Genomic DNA, 17,562 nt, shown 5'->3' with positions numbered 1-17,562 from the left:
TCCTCCTCCTCCTCCTCCTCCTCCTCCTTCTTCTTCTCCTTCCTTCTCCTTCCTTCTCCTTCCTTCTCCTTTCTTCTCCTTCCTTCTCCTTCCTTCTCCTTCTTTCCTCGTCCTCGTCCTCGTCCTTGTCCTCGTCCTCGTCCTCGTCCTCCTCCTCCTTCTTCTTCTTCTTCTTCTTGAAATGCTCTCACTATACAGCTCAGGCTGGCTTTGAATGTATCATCCTCCTGCCTCAGCCCTGTGAGGGCTGGAATTAAAAATACCATTGTGACATGAAATTTTAATTTTTAGTAATAGTTACTTTCCTCAAGCTGATTTGACAAAACTGAGAACACTAACCCTAACCCTGACCTTAACCAATCATGGTTTCTTGTCAGAATGTCTAACCCTATCGGCACAGGCCATGTAAACCTACCCATTCTCTCCTGCCTTACAATGCAGAACACATCGCCTTAAGAGATCAGTGTGTGCCTTTTATCTTAGGCTATTAGGTTATTGTGATGGTGTTGGAAGTTATAAAGAGAGGATGGGCCTGAGGCCAATTTTGTTTGGTATCACACTTTTCTATGGAATTCTAGAGATTCACAGAGACTGGCCCCTCTTGCCTCTTTTCCTCTCTACTCAAATCACTTCTTCAAGCTGGAAAAGCATTGGGATAAGTAGGTTTGCGTTTGAGTCATTTTTTTTTAAATCAAGGTTGATTTAGTCTCTCTGAACTATTGCAGACATAAAAACCTAGACATTCCTAAAAATTTGACTATATGTGGAATTTGCTTCATATGCCAATGTTTATGAATTATGAGAGGGGCAGAGATTTTATAGATCTCTTGTCTGATTATTGATTTTGTTTTCCAGTGCAAGGGTGGATTGGATTTTTTTTCTAGAAAAATTTCTTTCTTGAACCAACAAGATGACTCAGTGGACAAAGACACTCACTCACTTGCAAGCCCGATGGCCCCAGTCCATTCTCTGGTACCCACAGAGTGGAAGAACAATGTGACTCCTGTGCATTGTTCTCTGACCTCCACACATACAAGCTCACAGCATATACAACTCACACCCCGTCTCTCCCACATATAAAACAACTAAATCAATGCTTTAAAATGGAAGTGTTTTTCTCAGATGTTTGTTTTCAGTACATTAATGAATATATTCATTATATTATAATATATACTATATTATATATATTATATATATAATATATATATTATATTATATATATTATAATATATACTATATATAATTATAATTATACTACATAGAGCCATTAAGCTCTATGTAGATTTATGAACAGGGGCAAAGTAATAGACTGACAAGAAAAAAGTGGCCAAGTTATATCATTAAATAAAAACCAATGTGTACAAGTGCATATGCCACTATTGCATTTGTATACAGATTACACTAGTACTTGTGTGTGCATAGAAATATATTGAAAATAATTTCTGTGTATCAGGGCTGATTAGAGCTGGATAATAATCTCTTTTTAAAGATTTATTTATTTTATGTATGAGTACACTGTCACTGTTCTCAGACATGCCAGAAGAGGGCATCAGATGCCATTACAGATGGTTGCGAGCCACCATGTGGTTGCTGGAAATTGAAGTCAGAACCTCTGAAAGAGCAGCCAGTGCTCTTAACCTCTGAGTCATCTCTCCAGTCCCAAGCTGGACAATTTTTCAGGATTAATTTTCTATGTAATTTGACATTAATTTAGGAAGTACCTTAATATTGAATAAATTAAGCGGTTTACTTGTAATTTACAGAATACTAAAAATGACCTTGAGAATTTTCTCATTGTAAGATTAGCAAACTATATTTTAGTATGTCCCGTCTTTTAGTAGAAAAGATTGTAAGAAATGGCTGAATTATGTTTCAGTGTAGTTAGTTATTCTTTCACACATTTATAATTTTATGTCTTAAAAGATTCTTGATAACATAAAATTTGGGTTCTCTTATAATAGAAACTGTCATAGAGTTTTCCCTATAAATGGTGAAGTGACCACTAGAAGCTTAGTTCTTGTGTGTGTGTGTGTTCATGTGTTATGTGTATGTTCATGTGGTGTGTGTGTGTGTGTGTGTGTGTGTGTGTGTGTGCGTGCGTGCACATGGGCTGGGTGTTCCCTTTTGTGATAAAAGTTTAGAAACTATGCTTTAGCAAAAATGAAGTCAGAATTAACTCCAAGCCTACATCTACATCCCAGAGATGACTTTCTGCTCAGATTTCCCATTATTTCCGACCTATGCTTTTTGCAGCTTTTTAGAGAACAGATCTCTTAAGTTGCTTAAGCCATTTATTCCTAGACACCTTATTTTGCTTGCTTTTTCTTTAGAGTTAGATCTTTCCCATTGTGCTTGGATTTATCATGGAGTATTTGTTAGGCAGCTGAGCAGTCTAATCATTATTAGTTCTAGTCATTTCCCATTTGGCTCCATCAGTTTTTCCAGGGCAAAAACGTTATGCAAACTAGAATGCCGAATGTTTTATAATGGAATGAACAAGCCCCATTCTGCTTAGAATTTAAAGAGGAATTTTGGCTATTGGGGAATAAAGAGCCGCTCAAGGTAGACTCTGGTCATACTATTTGAACTAACTTTTAAAGTGTTTTGAGAGCTGTCAGATGGAACAGATGATAATTTAATACCATATGAAAGCTTTTGAATGCAGTTAACAATCTTAGGTTGTTTGGTAAAATCCTTGTTATCTTAGGAATCTTATTCTCATGGGTAACTGATTAATCCATATGTCCACACAGTTAATATGGAGTTCAGCAAGAATGAACTAGCTATAGAGCTTCCAATTTTTAAGTCTAAATATAACTCTTTCCTCCTCAGTATATTAAAAGTTTCTCCCCCAGAAAACAAATGAAAATAACTTTTAATAGCATCAGAAAAAGCCAACAACAGATCTCTTAAGTTGAGTATTTGTTAGGCAGCTGAGCAGTCTAATCATTATTAGTTCTAGTCATTTCCCATTTGGCTCCATCAGTTTTTCCAGGGCAAAAACGTTATGCAAACTAGAATGCCTTTTATACAACAACTCCCCTTTATAAATTATAATCCTGAGAATTATTTTTCTCATCGTTAGAGAAGTCTCGACTTTTCATCTGCCTTGTAGAGACTTAGTTAAGCCCACGTGTGTTTGTTAATTTGTTTCTTTTTTTAAATTAATCATTATATTTTTTACATTTCAAATGTTATCTCCCTTCCTGGTCTCCCTTCCACGAGCCCCTCCCCCTTCCTCTAAGAAGTTGCTCCCTCCTCATCCACCCACCCATCCCTGCCTCTCTACCAGATCTATAATAATGGAACTTTACACTAAAAAGCTTCTCAAATCTCTTGCCACTGAAAAACTATTAATACATTGTGTATAAAAGTATTCATCCTATACTCTATAAAAACTTTTCCTAAATGCATTAGTTTTAAATGTTTCCAGTAATTAAATGTATCAAGAAGGCTTAACATTTTGACAACATTCAAACACGTTCTAGACTGTCACATAATGTACGTACAGAGTACCTTCTAAAACCAAGTACTCCTAACGATTTAGCATGGCAGACCCAAGTTCAAGCAGCAGATACTCACCCTAAAACATTTAAATGGGCTGGACTTGTCACTTGCTAGCAGAGCAGTAATGGCTTGGGCGGCGTGCATTTGTTCTTGAATCTGGAAGAGTTGCTGTTAGCATAGCTCGACAATATTTTTTCTGAAATGCATGGGAACTATGTATTGTGTTCTTCTGAGATTTTAAGAACTGTGTCAAACCCTCAAGGAGCTAGGGGAGTCCTTTGCAATGAAATAATCTGCAAGCTTTGCACACTGTGTGGATGTTCACAGTGAACAGGGAAAACTCGTTTTGGTGGCTTGCCACCCAACAATTTCATCTCAGCTTGGGTTTGTTTGCCATACTGATCGTGAGTTAAGCCTTTTTTTTCAGAACATTTTATTAGGTGAAGTGGCTCTGCTAGACACTAGTTGTCAGATCTTTGTGGTCCTCCTGAGTCTTAGGCATCCCAAATGCTAGAAGGAGAAGCTGGACCAAGACAATTGTTTATAAAGTTTCCAAGTTCTAAGTCTGAATGTCTACACTATAAATGAATCAATTTTTATTCAAATCAATTTTTGCCCAAATTTAATGATTCCTTAGAAGTGTACAATAGTGTAGAAAGGCAAAGAGTAATTATGTCAAAAGATTTAAGTAAGTATGAGTTTTATATATAGCTTGGTCAGCCAAGCTAGATTGCAAGTTCATGAAGAAAAATTGGGCTTTTGGTTACCAAGCTGATTCCTAGATGTCACCTTAGGGTGAGATTTTTATACTTATACTTGAAATTTGGGACTGGTTAGATGGCTCACCAGGTTAAGTGCTGCCAAGCCTGGTGAACCAAGATTGATCCATGGAGCTTAAATGGTGCAAGGAGAGAAGCAGGTCTTTAGGTGATCCTCTCATCTCTACATGTGTACCACGGCACACACGTGCTCACTAATGCGTGTGTGCGCACACACCCGTAAGTAAATGTATATATAAATGTAAAAAATGAATAAAATTGGAACCACATCTAGGTGGTAAGGAGTACAGTATGGTTTGTATGGCTCTCCTCAGCAAGCCAAGAGAAGAGACTATATAAGATATGGCCCTGATAAACCAAGGTAGCAGAAAAGGGAATGGGAAGACTCATTTTGCTTCATTCCCTGAAGCTTTGAATTTCAATGCCAAGAAAAATGATTCCAGATCTAAAAACTAATCTTATAAACCAGAGGGCTAGTGAGATAGCCCAGCTAGAGAAAGACACAAACAGAAAGGTAAGTTGGGGAGAAAGCAGTGAAAGCCATAGACAAGGTATAGGAAGCCTGAGAATAGAACCTCTCATTGGTTCTTTTGAGGAGATGTCCTTATATGTCTGGTACCTATAGTATAAAATAGAAAGCAGTATTTCTCTGTCTCTTCCATTTCCCTCCATGTCCTCTGGTTTTGCCCCTCGTCACTTCTTTCATTTAACTTACCCAATGGTAAAATCATCTACGTTTGTCATTTCTGTCTGTAAGTTATGCTCTTAAAGCACATAAAAAGAAGTCAAAAGTCATGGTTGGGAAAGAGGAGCTTCTGTGTACTTAGAAACTGACATCAACATTCTTCCGCGCAGCTCAAAGACATCCAGAGAAATTTTATTCATGTCCTCAAATAGCATTTGTTGAACACTTAGTCTATTTTGTGTAAGCACTGAAGACAAATGGCCTGGTTAAGTTTCTATTGCTGTGATGAAGAGCATGACCAAAAGCAAACTCAGGGAGGAAGTGGTTGACTTATCTTGGGGGACTGTAGTGCATCATCGAGGGAAGTCAGGGCAAGAACTCACGGCAAGAACCTGGAGGCGAGAACTAATGTCACAGAGGAACACTGTTTACTAGCTCAATCCTCATGGCTTGCTCATCTTGCTTTCTTATACCACCCAGGGCCACCTGCCCAGGGATGGACGCCACCCACAATGAGCGGGGCCCTCCCATACCAACCACTAATCACAAGCTCTCAGTTAAGATTCCTCTTCCCAAATGACTCCAGCTTGTGTCAGATTGACAACAAATTAACTAGGATGCTATGAATTCATTTCTTGTTGCCATGATAAAGTGTATCACAAACACAACTAAAGAGTTTGGCTTTGGCTCCCAGTTTGAGGGCAGTACATCCCTCTGCCATCATGGAAAGGAGGCATGGGGTGTGTATGGGGGAGCACGAGGCAAGTGTCTGGTCACCTTGTGTCTGCAGACAGAGATGAATGCTGGAACTCACACTCTGCCCTTTCCTTTCTCTTCACTGTGTGACTCTGGCCCAGGCAATGGTCCCACCCACGTCATCCCTCGTCAGTAACTCCTCTGGGAACGTTCTCACAAATACATCCAAAGGTGTCTCTCCTAGGTTATTCTAAATCCTACCAAGTAGCCAACAAAGAGTAACCATTGCAGGCTATGAGTGGAAATACAGTGCAGTACATATCTAGGAAAGGAGACAAAGATCAAACTGGAAATTATGCAAATGTGAGGATGGAGAGGCATCATCATGGAAGAGACAGGAAGAGGATGGGAGAAGCCAGAGGACCTCTCTGATTCAGATGGAAAGGTGTGGCTGTGTCATTCAAGTGAGAGCCGCTCTTACAATGACAGATAGGATGTGAATTTTAGGAGCGGTTTATTGGTAAGAGGTCGTGCAAGAGAGCAGCTGTAGGCAGGGGTGCGAGTGTCATTAAAGCCTTAAAGCAGAATGCTTGTGACCAAAGACCCACGAGCTAATTACACACTGGCATTTATAATCGTACTCCCAAAGCTGGTGGGCAATCTACACATGATATTTTTTACAGGGTTTACAAAAAGTCACGGGACCTTTGGTATTTTCTCCTCCCTTTAAGATTTAGGTTTCTGCAAATGCCAGTAGATGAGAGTCGTTTCCCATACCATATGTGTAACAAAAATTTATGAAATGAGGATGCTAGAACTCAACCCCATTTAATTAGCTTGTCTGAAGTGGAGGTGAGTTTTCCTAGATGCCTGTTCACTTCGGTTCTGCTGCAGACATATTCTCAGAGAGCAGGTTTTGAGGCAGATCTGGGGGATGCAAGGTGCTTATCAGGGATCCACACCTATGACAGGAAGGAGGAGGAGCCAGGATGGAACAACTAAGTAAAAACTAAGGCAGCAGGAAGCTGTGAAGTACGTTTTCCACATGAGCACATATTGGCTTGGGACAAGCTTGCTTTATAACCCGTGTTGCCTCATCAGTGGGCAGGGGCTGTCTGTCCCCAGAAGGTGTGCCTTTAGATGAGCTGAGTCCAAAAAGTGAGAAAGGTGACAGCAGAGGTGGCTTGCAGACTAGTTCCCACTGCAGTAAGTCACTCCTGGAAAGGATCGCACACCTCCACGTTCACCACACTGAGGAAGAGGGAGGAGCTAATTCTTCAACTGATGTCTCTTTTCTTCCCCAAATTTAAGACCTATGCCCCTTCCCAATCACCAAGTATCTGTCAGTTGGGGCAATTGCATAAAGGAGAATTAGGAGGGAAAGAGAAGGAGTGGCAAAGAACAAGACTGGCACAGAAGAGGGACCAGGGAAAGGGACTGGTCAGCAAAGTGCTCACCACACAAGTACAAGGACCCGGTTAGATCTCTAGCTGTGGAGAAAAGCTTGGCATGGTGGTATGTGCTTGACCTCAGCACTCAGAAGGCAGAGACAATCTGATCAGTGGGCTCCAAGATCCCATGAGAGACTCTGTTTCAAAAAAACCATGGGGGTTGCCCCTTGAGAATAGCAGAATACCAGAGGTTAACCTCTCAAGACTGCCTCTGCACATACATACACATGAACCCCACATGTATACTTTAACTAGTGTACACACATGCACACACACACACACACACACACACACACACGCATGCACGCGCGCGCAAACACACAAGTGGCATAGAAAAAAAATACCCTGGAATATAGAGTTATAATATCCACTCCTGGTTATCACTTTTGAAAATAATTAAGTGAATGCAGCTTTAAAACCATTAGAAAATCGGTCTGTAAAATTTAAACTGTTCCCTGCTTCTTGACAGATACGGAAAGCATGAATAGGAGAGATTGGCCCTTCATGATGATTCAGAGAAATGACAGCTCAGGTATTTTTTTACCCTACTTCCATCTGTCCTTTTTGATTTATAGAATGTTATGCAGTTTTGAAATGATACAAATGCAGAATGCTGATTTCTACAGTCTATGAAGAAAACTGGCTTTGCTTACACAGAATGACTGGCCAGCTCTCCTGCACAGGATCTGTTTTAGCCCCAAGCTGTGGACAGGACAGCGCTGCCTGCTTCTGATGTGGTTTTTCTGAAGACATTTGGATTCTCTTGTAGTAGACATTAGCTATTCATATTGATGCAAATGTGCGTTTTTGTTAGAGTTGTTCAGGTTACTGTGATTTAAGCCATGGCTTTGGTGGACTTCTTCCTGTGATTCATCAATAAGGTTAATCTACTAAATTAGGAGATTAGATGTCTTGGGGTTGTGAGTACACAAGTATTTCACACGGTTAGAATCTTATTTGGATGGTTACATATTTAGTGTTAATTTACAAAACTTTTTTTTCAAATTTAGCTTTTGAGTTAGAAATTTATTGATGGCTACAGTATCTCCTCATGTAGTTTGATTAATAGAACAATGTATTATGTTTAAATATTTCCTTTTGATGCCTAACATTTTTTAAAATGTCTGAAACACAAGTAAACTGAATAGCATTGTAATTTCTGGCATTGACAATGTTCTAGCTCATTGTCAGTTCTAGCAGAATTGTTCCTTCTCTTGCCCTTTGGAAGCAATGCTTTACAAGGACGGCAGCAGCCACGATCTAAGAGGCTCTAGACACAGGGTATGCAGTATATCATGAATGTTGTGACTATCTTTTATTGGCTTTTAAAAATAAAAATGTGATCTAACCTTATTTTGTCCGCTTAAACTAAAATTTGATTTTGAATGACATGACACTATTTATCTGTCATATTTTTGTCTTTATGAAAAACAGATATCCTGGCAGTCCATATGAAAGATGGAACGAGGAGCTCCCGGTATAAGCCGGTGGACTACCAGCAGTTACGTGCCCTAACCAAAGCCACAAAGTCTGCGTCTGCTTCCACAGAGCAGAAGGTTAGAGGGATTTGGGGTTGTTTGTTTGTTTGTTTTTGTTTTTAAGGTTGGTAAACATAAAACTGCTAGGAGATATGATTGAAACTACAAAACAGGTAGCTGTCCAGATTGGGTTTCGGAATCTCCAACTGTTAACAGCAGAGAGCAGCAGCTAACACTCATGGGCTATCCCGGCCATGACATGATATAATTTACATGCACTACAATAGTTTGTAGCATCATGGTTACGTCTACATTGAACTTTATTTTTGGAAAGATAGTTATTTTATTAGCTTTCAACGATTTCTAACACACTAGGAAAAGGAAAATATTCTGGTAAGTGCCACTCTTTATTTCCTGATTTAGTGCTCTTTCCCCGACAACATATAAATATGCCTTTGGGTATTTTTTATTCTAGAACTTTCTTATTTTTCCCCCTCCAGTAGGTGGCCAATGCCATGCAAAGGGTAACCTTGACTAGATTCAAAGGAGCCATGTGCAAATGAATGTGCGTAGTATTTTAGAGCTATGTATCTCTGGGGATTACTCACATGGCCTGGTTTCCTCATGCAAAGAATAGAATTCATTAGAAATAGCATTGTTGATGTTGTTGTTGTTGCTTGGTTGCATTGAAAAACCTGGTAAAGTAGTATGTCATTTTACAAGTTTTCCTTTATATTTAAACTTTTATGATATGTGTGGCCTTTATTAAAAGTATCATTTAAAAGACAATTCTTCCAAATGCAAAGTACATGTGTACCTTAGTCTAGAGAAATTACAGATCTCCATCAGCTATATTAGCACAAACTAGGCGACTACTTAACAAAGCAAGGCACGGTGTGCTTGGTTCAGGTTTAACTGTAAATTATTGTCATATTAAGCAGACATTTCATGTAGTTTTACTGAAAAGCCCATGACAATCCTCCTGGAAGAGCAGTTTATGACTTATGTTCTGAGACTTTGCAAACATATATTGATACATATTTAATATGTATTTTATTATTATCCATTGTAAGCATGTATATGAAATCTTATATGTTTCCTCCTAACATTTTACATCATATTATCTTTGTATTATTATTTCCTGTATTATTTAATCAGTACAGACTATAAAATTTAGGCTTTGTCTGCTATTTAGCCCTGCAGACAGAATATGAATAGCATTCTGTATTCCCTTACCCTTGTGGAAGGCACTGTTTGCTGGAATAAAGAGGTGGTCTATCAAGCCCAGGAATAAATATAATGTATAAATATAATTATTCATACAATACTATATTTATACAATATATAAGCATAAGTACAAACAGAAAAGCATGCTTCCTGTTGGATCTGATCCCGAAGGAATGTTAGGAAAGTCCCTTTTTTAGGAAATGTCACTGGACTTGAGATGGCAAGAACAACTAACAGTTAACTAAGCAGATCTCCTGAGACACCCCAGTGTGCACAGTGCCTGCCACATGAGCATGAGGACCTGAGTCCCCACCCTCACAACCCATCAGAAAGACAGATGTGCCTTCTGTAATCTAGCCCTCTTACAGTGAGATGGGAGACAAGGGAAGGAGAATGCTTGGAAGATCACAGGCCAGTTAGCCTGCACATGTAACAGCAGAGAGGGTCTTTTGAGACCCTGTCTCAAAGAAAGTGGAAGGCAAGGGAAGACACCCATGGTTATTCCATGTCCTCCAGAGCTCATACATGCCTCTAATTACATATAATACACATACACACAAACACACACACACACGGAGAGAGAGAGAGAGAGAGACAGAGAGAGAGAGAAACAGAGAGAGACAGAGAGAGACAGACAGAGAGAGAGAGAGAGAGAGAACAGAGACAGACAGAGACAAACAGAGACACATACAGGGAGAAAGAGAGAGAGAGAGAGAGTCAGACAGAACCACAAACACACACACACACACACACACACACACACACACACACACACACACACACGGAGCAGACATACAGAGAAAGAGACAGAAAACACAGAGAGAGAAACAGAGACAAACACACAGAGACAGACAGACAGACAGACAGACAGCAGATAGATAAGAATTTTTAGAACTAAGAAATCTCCGTGCTCAAGAATCTGAGGCAGGAGATTGTGGTTTAAGGCTAGCCTAGGCTACATAGCAAAATTCTGTCTCAATAACAAAAATAAAACAAAACCAAGTGACAAGCATAACTGAATTGAGGATAGTAAAATTGTGTGAATTGTCTTTAATTCTGTGATGTTGGGAATCCTGCTACCACAAAACCTTCATACAGAGGCATTCCCATGTGTTAGAATCCTCTATCCCAAAATTAATAAATATTTTTAGTGTATTGAGATCTATCAAGTTTCTTTCTGAAGCAAAAGTATTACAAACATATCCTCTTCATCTTTGTCAACATTAGAATATATAAATATTTGTTCCTAATTTTGTTCATTATCTGTCCATCCATCCATCCATCCATCCATCCATCCATCCATCCATCCACCCACCCTCCCACTCATCCATCCGAGATGCATTACAAAAGGCATTTGGGTTGAATGTTGAATAGTTAATTGAGTGTTAAATTCAGTATTTGCTCAAGGCCAAATTCTCTTTAATTGTACGTTCCCTATCCAAGCTACATTTAAGACCTTAATTACTAAAAGCTTTACATTTTTAACACTAAGTGCAGGACCAGAAGATGTTCTCCAGTGTCAGCTGCTAGATGTCACCTCAGGCCCCTGGATTCACACCTGTGAGGCAATGTAGGCCCTGCTGTCAGCTCCAGCGTAAGTTGCATTGCTGACTCTTTGTTTATAAGGGAAGATAATCCTCAAAGATACTTTCTGGTTACATATTTTTAGAAATAATGGCACCCAAATTTTGTACCTTTTCAGTTTCGGTAATTGTTGAAGATGTCTGCGTCTGCATTGATCATTCTGCTAAGTTTTTGATTCCAGGTTTTAATTCCCACAATTCATAAGACAACAAAGTATTTTTTTTTTAAGAAGTAGTGTCTTAGCTGTTGTTTTGCATTTCGGCTAGTGAGAATGAATGTGTTCGGAGAACTACTATGTAATTTTTTAAGACTTTGATTTTTCTTCATGTAATTTACATTTTTATTATATCTGGACAAAGGAAGGTATGTGAGGAGTGTAACTGTACATAGATTTTGGAACTTTTCTCATTCAATTTAGAGACTTCACATTGACATGTTGCTTGTAATTCCTAAATGCAAGTAATTCCTAAATAGAGTTTCCTTAAAAGACCCAGGACTTAAATAGAATCAAATAACTGTAAATAAAGCTCCTAAAATATATTTTAACGTTACAGATGCTTATATGCCAAACAGTCTGTACTAGTTAGAATTACCAATGTCATCTCTGTTAGTCTTGCTTATATGATTACTTAAATTCTAATGAAATTTATACAGGCTCAAAGAGTAATTATATCTTATGTCATGTGGATAACAATGTACTCATATATTTGTATTAATCATGTCTATTTCCCTGTTTATTTCATTACTTACGTGCTCAACTTTTTACAGATAAAATTCACAGTCTTATCTGTCATTGTTTGTTAACGGTCACGGCACTTTACTCTGGCAATATTAAATAGATCCAGGGAGGTAGGATGGTGACACGTGGACCCATCAGGAAAATGGCACCTCAGGCTAGATGTGGACTGCTCAGCCACTTGACAGGAGACCGTTAGTGACATGGGAGTGTGGGGTGGATATGACGCTGTTCGGTATAATTCCTGTGTCACTGAGCATGATCATGCCAGGTGAGACGCTGAAGTAAATGCCAAGCCCTCCAAAGACTGATCTCTAATCTGAAGCTGCGTAGTGGATCTGAGCTGGAAACTGAGGCCAGTTTTTGGTACACTGTGTCTCCATTCACCATTCATTATGTTTAAAAGCAATTTCCATAATTATTTGAATTTCTTTGCTGATGATGGATATAGCTTCTTGTTCAATTCAAGCATCTTTCCATTAAATCTTTTAGCCCTCAGAGAAAATTACACACATAAATGCAATTACTTTGAATGGTACGCCTAGTCACTATGTGACGTCATCCAGCATCAGAAAGGGTCAGCTTCGGCCGGCCACATTTTGTTTATGCCAGAGTTATTATTATCAGAGCGACCACACACTTCCCAGTGCTAAACTGTCCTGAAGAAAAATTATGTCAGTGATGATGTCATAGTTCACTCATTAACATTTAGTGTGTTACTCTAAAACATTAGAATGTAAAGGCCCTATCTTTTTCTACCACTGTGCAGGTAAGTACCAACTTCTCGATGGTTTGCATGATCTAGTTAGTATTATTAAATTTCCTTGATTTCATCAGAAGATTTTCTCAAAATGTATTCAGAGAGGCACCTGAACCCAACCCAGGCATTGTAATTCACTTTTGTTAGGTTTCCTCCTGCATCCTCTCATAGTTTGTAATTTGTGTCTCAAAGAAGCCATGTCATTGGTCTTTACAGTTCCTTGCAGTTTGAATTATGCCAACTGCATGATATTGTGTCATGAAACATGTTTTTCTCTTTGTAGTCTCTGCAAATTGGTAGTCATATCTAGGGAATTGATCAGATTCGGGTTCAATTTACTTTGGAAAGAACACTTACTGATGGAATTTTTGTTCTCCAGTCTTTTCCTATTGTCAATGGTGCAGCAGTGAATAATTTTGTACACCTTAGCCAAGTTGTTTTTCTGATATATTTCTATAAATGATGTCACTAGGTCATAGTTAATCAATGAAAACATCTAATGTATAGCTGTATTACCTTTTGTGGGGCTTGTATCATTTTCTATTCCCATTAGAGTTTGAGAGTGAGCATGTTTCACCAGTGCCTTGTAGAATACTTTGTTAAGCCACTGCTAGTCTGTCAGCTGAAGAATTGCATCTTAGGGTAGCATTTCTTTGTTATGTCGACAGTTCTTTATTGATAGCACTCACAGAACATCCCGGTGAATTTTGACAAATGTGTGAACACATGCATTAATGCTCCAGCTGTACCCTGCTTATGGATGTTCTATTTCTGAATGTGGATTCTCGGACCCACAGGTCTTTTGTAGTATTTCAGAAGGCTTAGTCGGGGCTTCCTATCTTAGATAATCATAAGTAGACTTTTCTTTCTGATTTTTTAATGAATTCATTATTTTTGACATTCTTTCCTCAAAGTATTTTAAATCACCAGCATTCTGCATACATTATCATCACCTTAAAGATGATTTTATATGGCTTGTTACCCAGGAAGATGAATTGGAATCATGTAGAAATCTCTGCTGAAGATACAACTTTAAATCTTTGAGTTCTTTTAAAAGCTTTTTTTTTCTTTTCCATTTGTGGCCTAAGGATACGAGTAGAGTTGATGGCTGAATTTCCCAAAACAAAACAAAAAACAACAATTAAGACATTGCACAAAGTGTTGGAAGTGTTCAATGAAAAATAGTACGTGATTTTTTTTTTACTTTTATATTCTATTTAATTGGCCTTTCTTTGAGCCCAAAGGCAACAACATTGATTTTTTTCCTTAAGCTATAAAAAATATGTTCACATCTTCCACCAATGTGTTTTAATTTTTTGTACAACATGGACCAAATATGTCAAAGGAATCTAATTTTAAAATTCTGTCTGTTGCAAGAAACTTTAGAGACTGTAGATGGTAGAAATTTAAAGTTGGTTTTAGACATTCTTAACTCAAGGGCTAACGTGCCAGACTGTAGACATAACACACTCTTTCATTTTTCAATAGGTAGAAACCAAATGTTTTTACCAACACCCCCTACCTAATTTTTCTTAAACTTCAAAATTACAACAGCCTCAGGAACTTCTGTGGAAAAGGCTTGATTTTTGTCCTTTTGAAGTCATTCTTTGGATTAATGTGTTTGCTCCTGTCCCTAATTTTGAATCAGAAACCAGAAGAGCACAAAGATAAACTCAAGGTTAAAGTCATCAGTGTACAGCAGCTTGAAATAGCATGCATTATGAGATTCCCTTTGGAACTTGTCTTCTCAAGTTCATTATTGATATTTCACTGCTATACAGTACTTTATAGCAGAGAAGTAGTTTATAGTAGAGAAAGTATGAAATATGTACATTTTTTGTCCAGTTTCTGATTCCCAATTTCTTTTTTAAAAGATTTACTTGCATTATTTTGTAGTTATGTGGATGTGTGTGTCTGTGTGGCATGTGAGTATAGTGCTTACAGAGGCCAGAAGAGGTTTTCAGATACCCTGAACCTAGAGTTGTGAAATACCATGAGGGTGCTAAGAATCAAACCTGGGTCTTCTGCAAGAACAGCCAGTGCTCTTAACCATGGAGCCATCTCTTCAGCCCTGTTTTGTATGTTCATAAATATTTAAAAGTGTTCGTGTGAAATACAAAGTTCAGAGTCCACATGGCTATAGGTGGAGTCTAGCCAATAAGCAGACACTGCTTGGAGGTTTGGAGTCAAGCAGCCTTCAGTGTTAGAAGATAGTTGTGCAGATGCCAGAATGAAGAATCAGAGATCTGTGGGGCAGCATGAAAGTGGACAGCTGCTGAGGTCACTGCCACCCTTAGGTCAGAGAGATGGGACAAAGGAGCGGGGTGCTACCCCACCCCATGGGCCAAAACCTCAGAGCTATTTGGAACCACGTCTATGGAAAAACAGGTGCACCGGAGAACCTGAGACTCTTCCGAAAAGAGAAGGGTGGGTGATGCTGATGATGCTTTGGCTGTGCCTTGTCTCCTTCCCTCCAAATGTCCACAGCTGGCATCTTCCTTTGTCTGAACCAGCAAGAAGCCAGGTGAATGGGGCATCTGAGAAAGGCTGCTTTCTGCCTGCCCACAGATCAGGGAGATGGTAACAGACCAAAGCTTGACAGAAGGTGGCTGCGTATTCCCCACAGTACTCATGTGATTCATGGTAAGAGGTCACGGAACTCGGTGAACACTGCATTTAGTCGAAAAACGAAGTTTCCATCTTCTAAACTTTTTCAGTATTTCTTTGTTAAGTACCTTGCGATAACTATTTGCCTCGCTCTGAAAAGTTTTCTTACAAAGCTATGAAGTGGAATGCCTGCAGTTGTGAGTTCCAGGTTCTGCTCTTGAGTACTGAAGCCTGGACTAAAGCCAGGTCCCCTAAGAATGGGCTTAGAGAACCTTTCCCATCTAGGGGTGAGAGTTCAGATTAAATCCAACCCAACATCAAGGGTCTATGACTGATGTTTACAAGCTTGAAGATCTTCACCAAATCTTCATGGTCTCTGGCATTCTCATGAAGAAAACAGGAATAATGGTACCTAAATACCTGGTAGGGAACATGGGTCCAAAATGGGGACAAATGTATAGAAACTCTTGAAAAGTCTTCCTTGAGAATGAACTGTGTATGTGGGATTATTTAGTGCATGAAAAACAGAGCGAGGCTGCTGAAGAGATGGCTCAGCAGACATCACTTGCTGCTCTTCGAGGGGACCTAGGTTTGTTTTCCAGGATTCACATGGTGGGTAACAACCATCTATAACTCTGATTCTAGGGCAGCTGACACTCTCTTCTGGCATCTGTGTGTACATGTGGTGCACAGTCACATATGAAGGCAAAACACCCATATACAAAAAGTAACAATAAAAAATAAATTTAAAATGCAAGCAAAACAGCAAACAACAAAAACCAATAGAATGAACAAATGAAAAACTACAGCAACTTCACTTTTTTTTTTTTTTGTAGCACATCTTAAATAGAGTTTTCAAATTGGCCAGCATCCCAGGGCATTTGGTCTTTCTTTTAATTGCTATTTTGTTTTTTTGTTTGTTTTTAGAGGATGTCCCAAACTCTGCGTTTAGCTAAGGCTAGCCTTGAATTCATGATTCCCCTGCTTCCATGTCCTGAGTGCTGGAATGATTAGCATGTACGTGCACAGCTCTCCTCCCCGATATTTAATTCTGCACTTATTTTTGGCGGATTGTGTGTTAAAAGATGTATTAGCAATGATTGTAAAAACAGGAAACCTTTCTTTTGTGGAAATACATTTCAAAAGATGTAGTATTTTCAGTAAATCTTTGCGAAGTTCATGCATGTGTTTGGAGCATATTCACCATTTACTCCTCCCCCAGCCCTCCCTTGGTCTGAGAAAACACATTTTCCAAAGCTTGAACACTGCCTCTCTTTTGGTTCTCCTCTAACTGCAGCTCCGAAAAGCCATGGAGACGTCAAGGGCGGCGAAAGAGCAGATGCTGATCAAGCAACACAAGCAGGTGTGGTGGCAGGAACAGGAGAGACTGAAGGGAATCAGGTGAGACTGGGCCCTCCCCACCCCCAGGTCAGTGAGAAGGCATAGGAACCCTTGGGAATTTCACACCCCATGATCGATTCACATCTATAATGCCTGATCTCCATCAAACCACACAATCAAAGTCTAGAGTTGTTTGAATGTGAGTCCCATTTTCTTAGCTTACTCTGAAAGGCAGGGAGTCTGTGGATATGCTTTTGCTTCCTGACCGAGTAAGGGACAGTCACCTCTCTCTGTCACCCACACCCTCTTTAACACTCCCCATCCCAGGCGTGGCTGTGTGCTCGTATGTACCACACGCAGACGTTGGCTATGTGCTCTTCTCCATATGAAGCAGGGGCTCCCCATGGACAAACGTCACAGTCATCTTCTCACAGTGGGTATACAGAAGGAGCTTAATGAATGCTCTCGAGACAAGGGAGCCAAGGACTTTAGGTTGATTGGAGTTGGCTTAATGTTGCACCAAGACTCTCACAGTTTTGATTTGGATGCTCTTCCTGGTTGTAGCAGTCAAAGATGAATTAAGAGAAAGTAATAATTTGATGTTTGACCTTAAATATAAGCTCTGCAAAACTGTTTCTTCTCTTCTCTTCTCTTCTCTTCTCTTCTCTTCTCTTCTCTTCTCTTCTCTTCTCTTCTCTTCTCTTCTCTTCT

The 17,562-nt window shown here is 39.3% G+C and overlaps 1 protein-coding gene across 2 annotated transcripts in view; it reads left to right on the top strand.

Moving 5' to 3' along the window:
* The window catches only part of LOC110289584 (coiled-coil domain-containing protein 148), a 147,389-nt gene that overhangs the window by 78,305 nt on the left and 51,522 nt on the right, over window positions 1–17,562 (top strand). For both annotated transcript variants that reach the window (XM_029474370.1, XM_021155863.1), the window contains exons 2-4: window positions 7,588–7,650; window positions 8,553–8,674; window positions 16,808–16,911. In XM_029474370.1, coding sequence (XP_029330230.1) covers window positions 7,599–7,650; window positions 8,553–8,674; window positions 16,808–16,911 — 278 coding nt within the window. In that variant the 5' untranslated portion in view covers window positions 7,588–7,598. The remainder of the gene's footprint in view (window positions 1–7,587; window positions 7,651–8,552; window positions 8,675–16,807; window positions 16,912–17,562) is intronic.

The sequence above is a fragment of the Mus caroli genome, chromosome 2 (genome assembly GCF_900094665.2).
Source record: "Mus caroli chromosome 2, CAROLI_EIJ_v1.1, whole genome shotgun sequence".
Lineage (NCBI taxonomy): Eukaryota > Metazoa > Chordata > Mammalia > Rodentia > Muridae > Mus > Mus caroli.
The sequence above is the reverse complement of the archived record's forward strand: the minus strand, read 5'-3'. Positions and strand labels throughout refer to the sequence as shown.